General features: G+C 52.3%; 2 protein-coding genes across 5 annotated transcripts; one reads left to right on the plus strand and one right to left on the minus strand.

Moving 5' to 3' along the window:
- The first annotated feature begins 506 nt into the window (after positions 1-506).
- KIAA1191 (KIAA1191 ortholog) lies at positions 507-7,677 on the plus strand. Its single transcript, XM_032124652.1, has 7 exons — positions 507-744; positions 822-1,012; positions 2,310-2,433; positions 3,622-3,746; positions 4,904-5,010; positions 5,321-5,457; positions 5,907-7,677. The coding sequence occupies exons 1-7, from the start codon at positions 717-719 to the stop codon at positions 6,113-6,115; spliced, it is 921 nt and encodes a 306-aa protein (XP_031980543.1). The 5' UTR covers positions 507-716; the 3' UTR covers positions 6,116-7,677.
- Positions 7,678-8,353: 676 nt separating this feature from the next.
- SIMC1 (SUMO interacting motifs containing 1) lies at positions 8,354-16,326 on the minus strand. Of its 4 annotated transcripts, none has more exons than XM_032124647.1 (10): positions 15,584-16,171; positions 14,173-14,904; positions 13,797-14,014; positions 13,119-13,188; positions 12,588-12,733; positions 11,986-12,135; positions 11,379-11,507; positions 10,294-10,450; positions 10,131-10,215; positions 8,355-8,800 (listed from the first exon to the last, which is right to left on the minus strand). In XM_032124647.1, exons 1-10 carry the CDS (start codon positions 15,887-15,889, stop codon positions 8,580-8,582), a joined length of 2,214 nt encoding a protein of 737 aa, XP_031980538.1. In that variant the 5' UTR covers positions 15,890-16,171; the 3' UTR covers positions 8,355-8,579. The 4 variants fall into 4 exon arrangements, with proteins under 4 accessions (XP_031980540.1, XP_031980538.1, XP_031980537.1 ...); XM_032124646.1 differs by having other exon boundaries at positions 13,797-14,017; positions 15,584-16,170; XM_032124650.1 differs by lacking the exon at positions 15,584-16,171 and adding an exon at positions 16,212-16,326 and having other exon boundaries at positions 8,357-8,800; positions 13,797-14,017.
- Positions 16,327-16,349: the final 23 nt, after the last annotated feature.

Here is a 16,349-nt window from a genome sequence, read left to right on the forward strand (position 1 = left end):
TATCTTGCTTGTGGGCTTTTGCTTGGTGCAGCTCTGCTTTGGAGAGCTCCTGGTGGTAGCCTGTGTGATGTTGGCACTGGTCATGTGTCACCCTCTGCGGTCTCAGGGCTGGGTGTGGGCAGCACTCGGACTTTTGCTGATTGTCCTGTGGGCAGCGTAAGTTGGAGCAGGGCCACGTGCTGCTTCCTTACCCCGTACCTGCAGCTTGGAAGACCGGGCTGGGGTCCCTTCCCTGCCGAGGAACTGGAGGGCAGCAGGGAGGTCACCCTTCTACTGACAAGAGGAAGGAGCAGCTGTAGAAAAGGTGTCTCAGTGAGACTGTCTGGCATGTACTCCTGTTCCCTAATGGGCTTGCCAGCTTCCACAATAGGTTTTCCAGGACCCAGCAGCCTCCTGTCTGCAGGAGGACAGGACATGTGGGCAGGACACGACCCCAGTCGCGCCACCGGGACCGTGGGTGCGCTGGAAACCCGCCCCGGGACCCGCCCCGGGACCCGCCCCGGGACCGCCCCTCAGGTAGGCCGCGCCTTCTCCGCCCGAACTACATCTCCCAGCGTGCCCCGCGCGAAATTACCACATCTCGCGAGACCTCGCGTCTATAAGAGCGCCCCCGCAACCGTAAATAGCCTCCAGCTGTGGCAGCCCCCGAAGGCTCCGCTATGAGCGCTCCGGGCCTGGCCCTGCTGCCGCTCGCCGAGTCCCGCTGAGCCCCCGCCATGAGCTCTGGGCAGCCCGACGCTCCCGGTAAGGTTCCCCCCGCTCTCCCTGCCGGCCTCGGTCGGGCGCGGCGGCGGGCGCTGAGTGCTGCGCTCTCTCCGCAGCGCTGGAGCCGGGCGGTGGGGCCCGCTCGGGCAGGATGTCGCTGCCCCTCGGCGTCCCACGCCGCGCCTTCAGCTACGATGATGCTCTGGAGGACACGGCGCCCATGACGCCGCCGCCCGCCGATCTGTGTGCCAGCGTCCTTTGGAAGCAGCCGGTCATCCCCGAGCGCAAGTACCAGGAGCTCTCGAAGGTACGGGCCCGGCGGTGCTCTGGCCCCGGCATGTCCTTGGGTACCCCGCAGCTCTGGCACCCCTCTCCTGGCATCCTCTTTCTCCCAAGCATCCTCCCGGTCCTGGCACTCCTCCTTCTGGCTGGCGCTGCCCCCCTGCCCTCGCAGCAGGACCCTCGGGAAGGGCTGGGGACAGAACTCGGCATTGCTGCCTGGCCCTGCTCTGGGCACACGGAGGTGTGGGTGGGACAAGCGTGTGCTGAGCGTCTCCTTGGTGTTTGTGGTTAAAAAAACCCCAGCAGCTAGCTGTAATGAAACTAGAGCATAAGGGTGGTTTAGGTTGGATGTAAATCCTTTACAATAAGGGTGGTGAGGCACTGGCACAGTTTGCATGGAGAAACTGTGGCTGCCCCATCCCTTGAAGTGTTCAAGGCCGGGTTGGAGTGCGCTCTGGATGACCTGGTTTAGCGGAAAGTGTCCCCCCACCATGGCAGGGGGTTGGAACTGGATGATCTTTAAGTTCCCTTCCAACCCAAACCATTCTGGCATTCTATGCTTTGAGTGCAGGACCAGCCCTTCTAAATTTAGAGGCTGTTTTCTAAGTTGGAAATGAAGCTAAGTGTTGTTGGGTGCATCCCTTTGAGCTTAACCTCTATTTTATACCTCTTTGATTTTTAAATTTCTTGTGGGAGACAACCAAAAGTTGTAGCTTGGTACAAAAAGTAAACTCTCTAGTCAGGGAGCTCCTGTTTTGGGAGGAGGAAGTCAGTGTTTCACAGGATTTTTTGTTTTCTAGCACTTATTTTCTGTTTCTTTGCTAGGGTCTCGTGGTCAGTGGTAGAACTACGACCACTTGACACACTGAGCAAGAAACGTACAAGGAATGAGGTGGGAAAACAAGTTGTTCCCACCAGGTTCTGCTCTGTGACTGGCATTCTGTGAACAGCTGGTGCTTGAGCTGCCTTTGGAAGGTGCTCTTGGTGCTTTTGCTCAGTTGACCTTGAAGTCCAGTTTGCATTTAGGAGAAGAACAGATGTTCTGGTTTCTTTCCTGTTGACCTTTTTGTACTTGGACTAACAACTTGTTTGCTCTGATCCTGGTAGGTTTTCAAATGTTGGGTGCAAATTGCTTGTTCATTGCTATGAATTCTAAGGTTCTGAACACTCTGGGCTGCAGTGAGGACAGCACAGGGATTTCTCCCATGAGATGAAGGCTTAGAGCAGTGTTGCTTTGTCTCACTTGTGTAGTTAGAGGTGTGTCCTGACCAGGTGCTGAGATACTTTCCCATCTCAAACTGTCCCCTGCTGCTTCCCCACAGGATGAGGAAGGGGATGCCGACATGAAACCAGTCATAACTCCTTCATCGTCCACAGAAAGTGTGAACAAGGTGCCTGTGGTGAAGGCCAAGGCCACTCACATCATCATGAACTCCCTGATCACAAGTAAGAGCTCACCTCTCACGTGGGGGGTGGGCACTGAGAGTGCTCCAGCTTGGTGATGCCTCAGGGTAATTCCTGGAGAGCTCTTGGGTTTAGATGGACTCTGCTCTGGTGCTGTGTGAGTTTGTTTTGCTTTGGAGGACATTTCCAGAAGGAGGCAAGGAACTGGGGATTAGGCCACATGTGGAGTTTCTGTATTTCCTGGGGCTAAGGGAGGAGTGCAGAGTTTGCTGACAGGACGCTGCAGTCCATGTTGCTGGAGTGCAGAGTCTGCTGCTGCTCTGTTTGCTTATTAACTTGCTATTTCTGAGTGACAGGCAGAGCTCTGCCATTAACCCAAGTGGTGAGGAGAGCTGGCACACTGTGCTAATGGAGCACTGGCTGGCGTTTATGTTAGTTAATAGCAGCAGCTGCCTTGCTAACACTTCAAAACATAAATCATGATGCTTTAAAATAAAATTGGGTCAGTTATGCTTGCAGAGAAGATGTGCCCTTTTCCAATAAGAGGAATTATTTCTGTATTAATCTGTCCATGCTGCCTCTTTCAGCAGCCACAAATAACAGGGATCTGAAAATAACTTTAATATGTGAAGTGTTATCTGTTTTAAAGAAGACAATGGGCTTTGCCAGTAACCTTTTTCTGCTCTGATTCCTTTTGACTTTTCTCTTAGTTCCACTAGGGAGTGAACATCTTATGCTGGGGTTTGGAGAAAGTGCTTGTGTTTTTCACAACTGAAGTTGCTATCAGTGTATTAGATGCTGGCTCTGTATCTGACTGAAATAGCTTATTTTATCTAATCTAAAATCACTGTGAGTCTTTAAAACATAAACTGCAAGGCTCCCTTGAATGTAGTGGGCCACTTAAAATGTCCATCTTAGTGGGTTCTTCTAGGTTTATGAAGTTGTGAGTAAGAGTGACGCAGTGTCTGGGGTGAGATGGGATTTATTACAGGTGTTGCATTTGTGATATATCTGGTGATTTGGGACAAATCACTGTTCAGCTGAATTAGCCCTGTGTCTCAGGATAGTTGTCAAGCCAGAATATCTCATCAGCTTCATCTTTCTGCCTCAGCTTGTTACAATGTGTGAATGATTAAAAAATAGGGGTTTGCTTTCCGTTGCTGGAGCTGCCTTTGCTAGAACTGCTTGTGGTGGCATTTCTTTGTGAATTTGTGCTCTTGTGTGTTCCAGAGCAGACTCAGGAGAGCATCCAGCGCTTTGAGCAGCAGGCAGGGCTGAGGGAAGCTGGCTACACACCCCACAAAGGCCTCACCACTGAGGAGACCAAGTACCACCGAGTGGCTGAGGCAGTCCACGTAAGGCTTGTTTTCCATTGGATTTCTCCATTCAGGATGTGTCTAGTTCAACATTTATCTGGTGATATAACTTTTGGAGCATGTTGCCAAGAGTCCTTAAGCTGAAGGCTTTTAGTCCTCTGAAGGCTTTTAGCTCATTGTGTAGAATACTTTACCCACTTCTATTTTAAAGTAAACATTAGCCTTTGCAGTTTTGAAACAATTGTTTGTCTGAAATCTGTCACATTTCACTGTCTTGTCAAACTGTGACAGTTGTCTTTCCAAGTGGGGACACCCCTACACAGTCTAATTTCTTGCTGTACTTTTGAATGGTGCCCTGCAGTTTTGTAACTGTGTCCCCAAAGAGAACTTGTAAACCGTGCATTGTGGAAGTTACCAGATGTGTCTTACTGAAAGAAAGGTCTTGAATGAATGTGTTACCATGGGCTACTGAGCTCTTAAAGAAAGATCTTACAGTTGGAGTTTAATAGTCAACTCCAACAGTGTCCTCCCACGAGGTCAAAGTTTCAGTAACTGCGTCGGTGAATTGCATTAGTGTGGCTTGAATGGCCACAGGAAACATTACAAGGTACCCTGTGTATTTTGTGTTTGAACTGTAACTGCCCTTCAAGTGACTTCTTCAAAGTTCAGTTTGTACTGTCCAGCTCGTAATAACATGGTTTGCATGCACCCAGTTCCTGTTTATTTTGTGCCCAGGTTCATCTCTGTTCCAGAGTAGTGTTTCCATCCTGATGTCCAGTGATTGCTTCACAGGTTCTGGTACTCCAGTACCTTCTGTGGGAACTGGTCTCACCCTCATTACAGAACTGGTGGGACTGAAGGCTTTGTTGCTCTGGAAAGTGCTGGAGACAAATGGGTGCTGTGGCATTTAGACCTGTTACCAGGTAGCTGAAGTGAGCTCTGCTGCATCCACAACGTCCCTATGAATGTTCCTTCCTGTAGCCTGAAGTGAGCTTTCAAAATGCTTATATTTGATGTGGAGAGAAACTTAAGGGGTGTATGCACATATTGTAATACTGGCTACAACTTTAGGTGAAGTGACACTTTATTACCTGTGATAGAAACAATTGTCTGGTTTTGACTGTAAAACTAGGTGTTGTTCCTTATGTCGTGTTTTTAAGCTGTGTTGCTTCTGTTTCTCTTGCCTCTCCTGACAGAACCTAAAAATGCAGAATGGAGAGATGACAAAAGATGACAAACAGAATTCTTCTGCTCAGTCCACTCCAAGCAGCACCCCTCACTCCTCCCCCAGGCATAGAAACAGGTACTGTGCCTCCTTTGGTTTCCTACAGGCTGCTGAGGTGGGAGCTGCTACAAATAACCTCCTTATCCAGTAAGGGACTGTCTGGGGTGAAATTCAGAGCCTGCTGAGGATTTGTGTTGGATAGATCCAAATGTTGGAAGCCTGTGGAACTTGAGCATGCATATCTTATCCTGGGTGGTAACAAACCTGTTAAGATTTCTTTAATTGCCCCTGTTAACTACATGGAAAGTTCCTGGCAAGGTGGAGTCACTTGAAGTATTTATTCTTGTGTTTTAAAATTCTCAATGTTTTTTTTTTTTTCTTCCCTTAGGGGTTGGTTTAGTCAGGGATCCTCTATTTCTATCACTGGCTCAGACTTTGCTATGGAAGGTGGTGGGGACAGATTGCCATCTGAAAGATGGAGCTTTTTTGGACCTAAAGCTGTCCAGAAATCCGCCAGTGATGCAGGTATGTCCTTGAAAATCTGCCTTGCCAAGAGCAAGGGGGAAACTGTCACACAACAGACTTGCTGGCTCTTTCTGGAGTCTTACCCTGCTTGCCTTGTTACTCTCCAGGACCACCTTGGGAATGTGTGTTAGTCATATAATTTCTGTGCCTAAATATAGAGCAGTTGGGTAAAACCTGTGCCAAGGATCTGGAAGCAGAAATAACTTGCAGTGAGCTGCAGTGGAAGGAGCAGGGTGTGAAGGTGACAGCTTTTTACTCTTTCTCTGATACAACCAGGACTGGAAGTGCCAGCCCCAATGTGGAATAAGCTTGAGATGACATGAAGCTGCTGGAATTTGCATAGGCTCTCTGTGGTGTTGAGTGTCAGTGACACGGCTCACTCCTGGCAGCAGTAGGAAATGGACTTGACTGGTTTTCCTGGTTTTTACTGTGATTTTTTTTTTCATCAGGAGGATTTACCATTCAGTCCTATAAGGGTGCCCAGAAGCCATCCCCAATGGAGCTGATGCGTGCACAGGCTACAAGGATGTCAGAGGATCCAGTCACCTTCAAGCCACCCAAAATGGACATTCCAGGCACAGATGGGAGGAAACAATCTCCACGTTCCCACAATATCAAACCTCGGGATCTGAACGTGCTCACTCCCACTGGGTTCTAGAGGAAAGCTTCCAGTGTCTTTAGCAGGCTACAAGTGTGTCTTAGGCTCTGCTTCCCTGTCTGTGTGCTGCAGTAAAGTAGGAAAGTCTCCCTTTCCAGCTCTTTATCTCAGAAAAAGAAACAGTTGTGATTGTCCTGCTAAAGCCAGTCTTGGAAAAACTCCTGCACCAGTCCTAAACCAATGTAAACCATCCTGTCTGCTGCAGTGCACCGGTTTGGGCTGCCAGGCTGCTCTGGATGTGCTTCCCAGTACACCACACCACAGTGAAACCCTGAGCCATGTTTTTTTGGGACAGGATTCCATGTGGTGTGTGAGCAACTGGCTTGTATGCCTGGAGTCTGGTTGTCTTGTCCTGATCGGTGCTAAAGGACCCACAGGAGGACTGGTTCTGTCAGAGCTTGAGCAGGAAATGATGGAAGCAAACAAGGACTGAAAACTGGACCATTAACTGCCAGAAGGAAGATGGGGTATGTGGTTGGTCAGTTTAAATGTGGTACTCCCTTACTATCCAGTGTGACCATGTTTTTTGTTCTTGGAATGTTTTTTAAAGGGAAAAGGGACCAGTGATCATTCTAAGGTGCTCTCATTGGAAAGGCAGGGAGAAGAATCTAATGGAGCTTGGAAGTAATAAGGAAGAATTCCTTTTCTTCCAACTCTTCATGTTCCTCTAAGAAGGTGGAAATGACCAAAGCTGGTGTGGCTGGAACCAAGTAATCCTCTTCTCTTCTTTCTGCAAAACAGCACTGTCCTGCCTTCTAGACAGCAGATTTGCAGGTGTTCTGGCACTCTGGGTGCTGCTTGATTTGTTTTTGTTGGGGTTTTTTACCCTAGAATCACATAGAATGTATTAGACACTGGAAACACTTCTCAGACAGGGTATTTTGTTTTATCAGCATTGTGTTCTTCAGGGCTGGGGGAGGACTGAGGGCTGACCAAGGCTGAACGTTCCTCCCTGCTGAGGTACAACTGGATGTGATCCTTGACCTGGTCAGAACCAGTTCCTGGGAACAGCTAACACTGACTTTCAGGAAAAGTGGAAGGAACTCCTGGCTACCATCTAATCCTTTAAGCATGATAGGCAGCATTGCTCTGTAATCCTCACCTGTGCTCTGGCAAATGGGTCTTCTCAGGTCTGCTCTTGATCTCACGACTGTGTTGCAGAGTCTCTCAGCCAGCAGCAGCCTTGCAGCTGGAAGCTTCTCTGTTGCCAGGACATTATACAGAGGTTACTTAACATCTGGTAACTGTTGAGCTCCGGGGTTTCTGCCTTCTTAAACCAAACATTCTCCCTGGAGGGTGAGGCAGGGTTGGCTCCCTTGGCTGGCTGCTGGCCCCTCTGAAGCAGCACATTTTGTAGCACTGCTTTCTCTCAAGCTTCAGCAGCACTGCCAGAGATTTGTTGTGTGAAAGTCTCCCACCCAACCCAGCAGTTCTGTCACCACTCATTTGCACCTTGGCAATCAGGCTCTCATTTGACATTAATTTATTTGTTGTCTGTATTCACGTCTCCTAATGTGTATGTTTTTGTTTGCTACAGGACAATAAAATCCTTGTGGAATGGAGGTCCACAGTGTGTGTTGGTGCTGGTAGAGCCATCTGTGGGAGAAATGTGGGGCTCTCCAGTGAGTGTGGGGTCAAGGTTCTGATGGACAAGGCTCCAGCAGCACCTCGCTAGGGTGAAATGTTTGCCCACAAACTTTCCTTTGACAGGGAGACTGGGTTTACAGCCAGGCTCAGTTCTGTCTTAAGGCTTGTGCAGATGAAACATAACATGAAGTCTTTGGGTTTTCTTGAGCAATTCAAATTCTTCATGTTCCTGAGATTGTGTCCCTTGTTGCTTGTGTGCTGTGTTCCCACCTGTACTGTGGGGGTGGGCACAGGTATGGGAACCAGGCTGGTATTTCCCTAGAGGTGCCCAGTTCCCCTCTGGAAAGATGTGGTTTGGTGCTGTTTGAGTGTTTTTAGCTGCCCTTTAAAGTCCTGCTGATGGAGCATATGATTCACCTGGGCTGGGGATGTCTGAGCTGAATGATTGTGTTCCCTGTGCTCCTGGAGTGTAAGCTGAGCTAAAAGTCATGGAATAGATCCAGGTACTGAGGTACAGGCTACTGCTGTGGTCCTGATTACACAGGTGAATCTCACGGATTGGGAAAGCTGGGGTTAAAGCATGGTCTTGTGGTGTGAGCTGACAGAGCTCTGCACTTGCTTTGGGCAGGGCTGGCACCAAGATGAAAGAATCGTAGCAAATATGAAAATAATTTATTTTTTAAAGTGTACAAAGTGCCTAGTAAAACTGTACAATGAAGCAAATTTGAAAGGAAATTCTGAGACAATGTAAACCAGACATCTTTCCAAAGAAATGTATAAATGAAACCCCCATGATGTTGAGATTGCAGCACAAAAAAGGGGGGTTTTATATTGAGAACATGAAGTTTTGTCCCCCTTGCTGCAGGGGTTGTCTCCGTCAGGTAGTAGCGACAATGAAGAACAACTCTTGCAGCATGAGCAATTTCTCCTGGATTTGTAGGGGTAAAGGCTGCCCCAGGGCCTCCTGCATTCTGCTGATGAAGTCATTCATCTTCAGCTGAATGTCCAGCTGGCTGATGTCATCACTGTCCTGGGGCCTGGGCTTGGCTTTCTGAGCAATCAAGTCCATCCGGTCACTGAGGGAGCTCCGCAGGTGCTCTGCAAGAGGAGATGCTGGTGGGCAGAGGCAACATGCAAGGGGCTGCCTGAGCTGCTGGGATGGATCCCAGTGTGCCACAGGCAGTGCTGGGAACGGGGCTGATCGTTATCCTTTATGGTTCTGCACAAGACTTTGGGAAGAAGGAACCAGCCCCTCCTGGAGCTCATTCTGCATGTGGAGAGAGCCCAGGGAATGGGGAAGGGGCAAAGCTTGTATAATCCTTGTGTGAATGGCAAAAGGGCAGCTGCAAAGGAGTCTCCAAAGAGCCCAACAACAGTGATTGCCTAGGGCTTCAGGGAGAGTGAGACTTTGCATACATGATGGTGGATTCCTCTGCATTCATTCATGAGAGCCTTAACCCTGGGCTAAAGCACCTGAAGTTGGAAGAGACTTCTGGCAGAATTACTTTTAGGGAGTTTTACAGAGTGTTTTGTGACTCTGCCACTCTCCTAGGGTCAGACATGCTTCTCTTTCCATGGCTGCTGTGGGTGGTGCTCCCTGCCCAATTTACCAAGTGCTGAAAGTGTCCTGGCTTGCCCAAAGAGTGCCCAAAGGAGATGGTGATGCTCTTTGGAGATGGTGAGGGGTTTAGACGGGAAGCCACATGAGGAGTGGCTGAGGTCACTTGGTGTGTTTAGCCTTGAGGAGACAGATCAGACCTCAGTGGGGTCTGCAGCTTCCTCAGGAGGGGCATCTCTGATCTCTGCTCTGTAGGACAGTGACAGGACCTGCAGGAATGACTGGAGATGTGCCAGGGGAGTTTTAGGTTGGCTATTAGGAAAAAGTTCTTCCCCCTAGGGGCACTGACCAGGCTCCCCATGGAATGGTCATGGCCCCAAGGCTGCCAGAGCTCCAGAAGTGTTTGGACAACACTCAGGCACAGGGTGGGATTATGGAGTGTCTGTGCAGGGCCAGGAGTTGCATTCAATGATTCTTGTAGGTCCCTTCCAACTCGGGATATTCTATGATCCCTTTGCCTTCTGCTTTTTTTCCTAAACCACCCTGTTCTTCCATCCACTGTGCAGCAACTTAGACAACACTGGATACAAAGCACCCTCTTGTGTACTTTCCAGTGCTGGGAAGTGCTTCCTTCCTTTAGAAAGAAGACTATTTTGTAGGGGCTAAACTTGGCAAAGCAAGTTGGGTGCTCTCATTGATGCAGCATCACTACTTTGACTGCTGGGAATAGTTACTATCACGGATGGAGGCACACTGTCTTTATAAGATTCAGTGGCCATGAGCCCAAGAGTGATGAGAAGAGGAATTTGGCTGTTCTACTGCAGCCTCTTGATGAGACTGTTTGTTAGGGCCAGAACAAGCAGTGCTTACCCAGTTTTACACTTTGGTAACTCAGTAGCAGCAAACTCAAGTACTGCAGCATCTCGTCCCACCTTTGCCACGTTGCCGTTTCATCCTAGGACAGGAGATAGTATTTGGTTGTTAGAAGTTTTCTCAGAGGAAAATAAGTCAATGGAGAGGTTGTACTGGATACCTGAAATTGTGGCAGCACAGAGGAGTGGCTCAGGAAATACAGGATCTTGTCCAGAGACATGGATGAGGTTGTGGGCACATCACAGCTATGCTGGAATAACAGCTCTAGCAGTCTGCAGCGCAGGAGCTGGCTCTCCATGGTGTTTACTAAAGTTTCCCTGGAACACAAAAGGAATTTACTTTGGGACAGACAGCACAGCCTGACCAGAGACAACTGTTCCAGCATGCTCCTGCTGTGCTGCTGACCCAGTGCAGATGTGGGGGACTGCAGGGGCTGCCCAGCCGTGCTGTGGAAGGAAGACCACCAGATGTGGTGAGAGACCTTTGTTATGCAGCTTGGCCATGGCCATGTTTTCGTCCTCAGGTGTCACCTGCAGCAGCTGGAAGTGAGTAGAGTCTCTAAAGCAAATTGAGCTGCTTCACTCCACCCCACCCAGCAGCCTGTGTGGCAGTGGCCCATTCCTGCTGACCTGCAGGGAGCACAGCCAAGCCAAGCGTGACAAGGGGTGAGGGGCAGACGGATCTATATCTGTCCTGGGCAAAGCGGCAGCTTGGTTAGAGTCAGTTTGGCTCAGTTACACCTGCTGTGTGCAGAGTTCTGCTGAAAGGGTGTGAAGGGCTGCCTGCTGGGCACTGCAAACAGGGGTTTGAAATGCTTGGGGGCCTAGTGGTCTCTTGTTTACACCAGGGCCAGTCAGGCCCTTGTGCTTTGTCTTCGCATTTGCATTTCTTAAAGAACCAAACAAAGGATGTCAAGGCAAAGCTGTAGGAACTGTATCGTATTTCTGACTACCGGGTTGCCCATGGGAATCAGTGCTAACGTACTAATGCACAGTGCTGCTTTTCAGACCCTCTTTACAGTTTTAAGGTCACACAACTAACAAATGGGAGAATTGACTGATCTCAGCAACACACCACCTGTTCAGCTGGTGATGTTGTATCTCCATGGGAGACACAGCCATGCTCTTGCTGGCTGGCCTGTCTTTCTATACCCTGTAGAACTTTATGCATCCAGACTTGGATGTAAACTGGGAGTAAGACCACAGTTCACACATGCAAATGCTGCCTTGCACACGCTTGTCTCACCTTTGGCTCCTCAGGGGGATGTTCAGTATGAAGGGGAATATGTCATCTGCGATCTTACGGGAGCTGCAGGTGGGAGATCTGTCCACTTCCACTGCCATGGACAACATCCGCTGGAGCAGCAGTATCACCCTGGGTGAGAGGGACAGTCAGCACAGGGAGACTCTGCTCCTCAGCTTGCCAAGCAAAGCCTTGGGGATGGCCCCTAGTTCAGCCTCGTGCAACAAGGGACACGGAAATGCGGTGCGCCAGGTTTGGTGTCTCCTGGTGCTTCTGAATCTGATGCTCTTGCAAGCAAAGCTCATCCCCAGATTGGCCCTCGGGAGGTGTTGGTGGCTCTTCTGATTGTTGGAGCAGCATGGGACAGCCTGAGTGTGGGCCAAGAGCTCCAGCCTTACACTGCATGCAAGAGGATGACACTGAGCCAGTTTCCTACCAGGTGAGAGTCTTTTGCTCACCAAGTCGTGTATCTAACCCAAAGAAGAACCAGCAAAGCTGGTCACAGGTACAGTCTGGCTTCCCTGAACTGGCAGGGGGAGAGAGACTGTGGCTTCTGCCTGACCTGGGTCCATGATAATGCCAGCAGGGAGTTTGGAATTCTGGAGCTTACTTTTGGGCAAAGAAAGCTGTCTGAGCCTGGTCAGTGCTGGCCAGCCTTGGTGAAGATGAGCTGTGTTCAGCCCTGGCTTCTTGCAGCTGCTCCGGGGGCTGGGAGAACCCGACTCCTGTAACTGCTGCCACCAACCACTTCACCACTTCCCTGGGACAGAAACAAGAATTTTATTGGGGATGTGCCTCGTTTTGCTGTGTTCTGACCTCTAGGTACACTTGGAGCTTGAGGAAAGACCCTGAGAATGAAGAGAATGTTCCACCCACTTGGACAGGTTAGGGAAGTAGCTCTGTTGAGCAGCTCAACAGAGGAGCTCTCTTGTACACCTGCCCACAGGACTGCCTCCTTCTCAGTCCTCAGCAATGCAAATCTGACCTCATTCCTGGGAAAAGCCCACTGTATGGTGACTGGAAAGGCCTTGCATTGTCTCTGGTGGTTTGCTTTTGTTAATCTTTTCCTAGCTCCTATTATTGACCCTACACTTTCCCTTTGTCTCCCAAGTCTGCTTCTTGGAAAGTCTGACTGGAGTCTCAACAAGTGTTCCCTGAGCCTCTGCCTCTCATTTTCTGGTTAGAGAACAAGGAGCAGGATATGTCCATTACCTGACATTGGAGAAGTACAAGTCACATGAAAGCACTTTCTTGGCAATTGACTTCTGCAGCAGCTGTGACTTCAGATTGTGCTGCAAGTCATCCTCCAGGGTCTGCACCACGTACTGCAGGAAGAGGAGCCGGCCAGGGGGCTTCTCCTGGGGGCAGATGGAGAATGTATGAGCCTGGTGGGGCCACAGGGTGAGGAACACCAGGGAATTTGGCTGTCTCGAGAGTGGACTGATGTACGTGACTGAGGAGTAGTTCTAGGAGGAGCTGCCTGGCTCAGGCAAGGCCCTGAGGGGCATTTCACTAGTGTTGTGACCCAGAGAGGGTTTATCTGTTGCTGTGCCTTCTTCAGTGGACAGCCTGCCTAAAACCGTGCAGAGGGTTAAGGGAGCACTGTGGATAAATGTGGGATTCCCAGCTGGCACTCACTGTTGGACTGGCCAGCTCTGCAGAGCACAGCCACACGAAGCACTTGGGTAACGCTCACCCCCAGGCAGCATGTGCTGCATGATCCCTGCCCCCTGTGCCAAGTACCTGGTCCTCCATGACGAAGTTCACCAGTTTCCAGTCCCATCCCACAGTGGCGACGTTGGCTGGATGGAGCCTGCAAGGACAGCCCTGTCTATTTGTGCTGAACTGCCTGACCACCTGCCTGGAGGCATGGCAGCCCCTTAGCCCTTCCCCAGCCCTTGGCCCTTCCCCAGCCACTCCCACCCCACTTGCTCAGGTGCCTCCCCTGCCTTCTTCTCTCCATCTTTGCCCTCATCCCTTCTCCTCACCATACCACATTAATTTTTTGGAAGTACCTGAGAGGGGCTGTACTCTATGGAGATGCCCAGGACTCCTTCCTGGGCCTATGGCCTCATAAAACATTGTACTTCTTTGTGGAAAACCTGAGGGCAGCAAGGGAACTGCTGCAGCCCAGGAAAGGCACTTCTGCTAGGTCACAGCAGTGAAGAATGAGACCTGTGCTTCACAGCAAGGCAAACACACTCTTCTGTCCCCAAGGGCTCCCTTGTGTCACAAGCTGTCCCTGACCCACCCTCAGAGAGCCCGGGGTGTGCCTGTGCTGGCAGGAGGATTATCCTGGCTTATAGGGGAAATCACTCCCTCTTCTGTGGGTGAGCACTAGAGAGAATAACCCTTACGCTGGGCAGACCCCTGGGAGCACCTAGGCCAGCCCCAGGGCACCAGGACAAGGGGAACACATACATTTGGATCTTCATCAGCAGCATGTAGATGTCCTTCAGGATCTCCCCTTCGTTGGTGTCCAACAGCATCTGTCTGATCAGGTGGCAGATGATTTCTTTGGGGGGACAGTGCTGGCAGGAGACAAACTCGCTCAGGAAATACAAGGTGCCCTCCAGGATGTTCTCCTCCATAGTTGTGCGCACCATGCTCAGCTTCCCGCTGGGGATGAGCCCAGGTTTCTGCTGTGTACAAGGCAAGGCAATGGGTGAAAGCTCCCCCAACACAGAGGAACCCAGCTGTGGTGCAGGGCCCACCGTGAAGGGAGCTGCAATAACCAGAGCCCCTGACTGCCTGGCAAAGGACAAGGGGAGCAGGGGCTGCTCCAAACCCTGTTTACCTGCTGTGTTTCCCTGTTAGGTGCTATGCCTTGGAGGAAGAGGTGCTGGACTCCACTCCTCCTGAAACTGTGCAGTTTGTCCAGCCAGGCCTTGCTGTCAGCGTCAGTCCTGGCTGGGGTGCTGTGCTGGATTGGTTGGTGTGATGGGAAGTCACTTGTTTCCAGCAGAGGCCTTTGGGCCTTTCCTGGTGCTTTAGGAATGGTTGGGGCAGGGCTCAGCCTTGGAGGGAGGTTCCTTTCCTGGCAGAGCTGGGGAGGGTCTTCCTCTGGGCCATCAGCTCTCCAGCTGCTGTTGCTGTCCAGGCTGGGGGGGGATGGGGACAGGGACAGCATGTCTGAGTCCAGCTGTGAGTCCAAGTTGCTGCTAAAGGTGGTAGTGCTGTAGTCCTGCTCTGAGCTCCAGCTGTGGCAGCTAGAAGCAGGAGAGAGGCAGCTCCAGTTCTCCATGATTTCTGCTGTGTCCATGGTGGAACTGAGCTTCACAGGGGTGCTGTGCCATGCTGGTGCAGGGCTCGGCTCTGCCACTGCTTGCATTTCTTCTTCTGTGGTGGGGCAGAGTTGGGGATGGGACAGGTGTGCTGCTGGGGCAGCAGGCACATTTCTGGGGTTCTGAGCAGCACCAAGGGTGGAGTGGAGAGGGCTGCACATGTCCTCAGTCAGGTCGATGATGGCGAGGCTGCTCGATGGTGTCAGGTCTGTGTTTGTGTCCTCACAGGTCAGGTCAATGATCTCCTGTGGGGACGGAGCAGCAGTGTCAGTGTCCTGTCCTGTTGGGAGCCTCTGCTATGGTGGCACTGTAGCCGAGTCCAAGAGGGAAAAGGACACCAGCCCAGCAAAAGAAAACAGGGGCAACGACCCTTCTGCCCTGTCTGAGGGGGCCTGTGGCCCTGAGCTCTGGGATCAGCCTCCCCTGGCAGCACAGCTGAGGCTGAGCCTGACCCAAGCTCTTCTTCCCCTCTGCCCTCAGGGCTCATGTCCTCATGCCTCAGCTCAGAGCAGACCTGGCTGCCTGCTCAGCTCCTTCCCATGACAGGGAAATGCCAGTCCTTCTGGCATGTTCAGGGAAGGCAAGGGAAGCACAGGGAGCTCTCATGTCCCCAGGCACCGGCAGGAACAGCACAGGATCCAAACCCTGGCGGGAGTGGCAGGAAACAAAGCTGCCTTTTGATCTGTGGCACCAGTCTGGAGCTACAGCAGCCCTGAGACATTGGGGATTCCCACCCAGGCCTCGCTGGCCGATGCAGGGTCCGAGGGGCGGCGGGGGAAGGCAGCTGTACTCGCACCAGCAGCAGGCAGGACACAGCACTTCCCAAGATCTTTGCGTGCCCAGGAAGGGTCAGCCCCCTCAACACCTCGAATCAGGGAACACGTTTAGCAGACAATTTAAATCCATTTTTGCCCCGACTCAGACCTGCTGCCTTCCCCAGGGAGGTGGCAAAGCCCAGCGGCCTCCAACTGCCTCAGGACCCGGGACAGCGGTGCGGGGCCGGGGACCGACCGTTCCCCCGCCCGGGGCTGAGCCTCGCGCCCGGAGCCGCCGCCGCCGCACGGCCTCACCGGCCCCGCACCCGCCGGCGGAGCTGGACCGGGCACAGCAACGGCACAGGGGGCGAGGGACGGCAACCGCCCCACCGCATCCCGCCGCTGGACCCGCCGGGGGCTGAGCCCTGCAGGGCTGGACCCTCCTCGGTGTGCACAGGGCACGGCGACACTCCATGGCGGGCGGCGGGCTCTTTCGAAGGGTACATGGCCAAGGAGGCTGGCACCCCTGCGAGGGGCGCGCTTGCGGAACGGGGCTCTGCTGGCGGGAGGTGGCCGCGGAGAGTCGAGCCCGGCTGGGAAGAGGGTGGGAGGCCCCTAAGGATGCGGCTGGGGCGGGACGGGACGGGACCGAGGGGTCCCCGGGAACACACGCCCACCCCCCTCCACTGCCCCAAGGCTTCTTGTCCGTGCGCGGCTCCCGTCCCCGCCCGCAATGGGAGCGCCGCCATCTTTGTGTGGGGTAGCGGCGCCGCGCCCGGCGGGAGCCCCGGACTCACGGCGGGGGTGGGCAGCGAGCGGCGGGGGCGGCAGGGCCGGCGCGGCGGCGACCGGGCGCCCTCCGAGTCCGAGTCGCTGACGAGGACCACGCTGTCTTCCATCTCGGCCGCAGGTGGCGGCTCGGCCCCACCGCTGGG

This window comes from Corvus moneduloides, chromosome 15 (genome assembly GCF_009650955.1).
Source record: "Corvus moneduloides isolate bCorMon1 chromosome 15, bCorMon1.pri, whole genome shotgun sequence".
Classification (NCBI taxonomy): Eukaryota; Metazoa; Chordata; class Aves; order Passeriformes; family Corvidae; genus Corvus; species Corvus moneduloides.

What these genes read in the sequence shown, in the direction of transcription:
- KIAA1191 (XM_032124652.1), top strand. Translation starts at nt 717, where the DNA reads ATGAGCTCTGGGCAGCCCGACGCTCCCG. An exon ending in TGGGCAGCCCGACGCTCCCG is followed by an intron (nt 745 to 821) that starts GTAAGGTTCCCC and finishes CTCTCTCCGCAG; the next exon opens with CGCTGGAGCCGGGCGGTGGG. An exon ending in GAGTGGCTGAGGCAGTCCAC is followed by an intron (nt 3,747 to 4,903) that starts GTAAGGCTTGTT and finishes CTCTCCTGACAG; the next exon opens with AACCTAAAAATGCAGAATGG.
- SIMC1 (XM_032124646.1), bottom strand. Translation starts at nt 15,889, where the DNA reads ATGGAGTGTCGCCGTGCCCTGTGCACACCGAGGAGGGTCCAGCCCTGC. An exon ending in CTGTGCTGCCACAATTTCAG is followed by an intron (nt 10,216 to 10,293) that starts GTATCCAGTACA and finishes CTCCTGTCCTAG; the next exon opens with GATGAAACGGCAACGTGGCA. An exon ending in TTACCAAAGTGTAAAACTGG is followed by an intron (nt 8,801 to 10,130) that starts GTAAGCACTGCT and finishes CTCCTCTTGCAG; the next exon opens with AGCACCTGCGGAGCTCCCTC.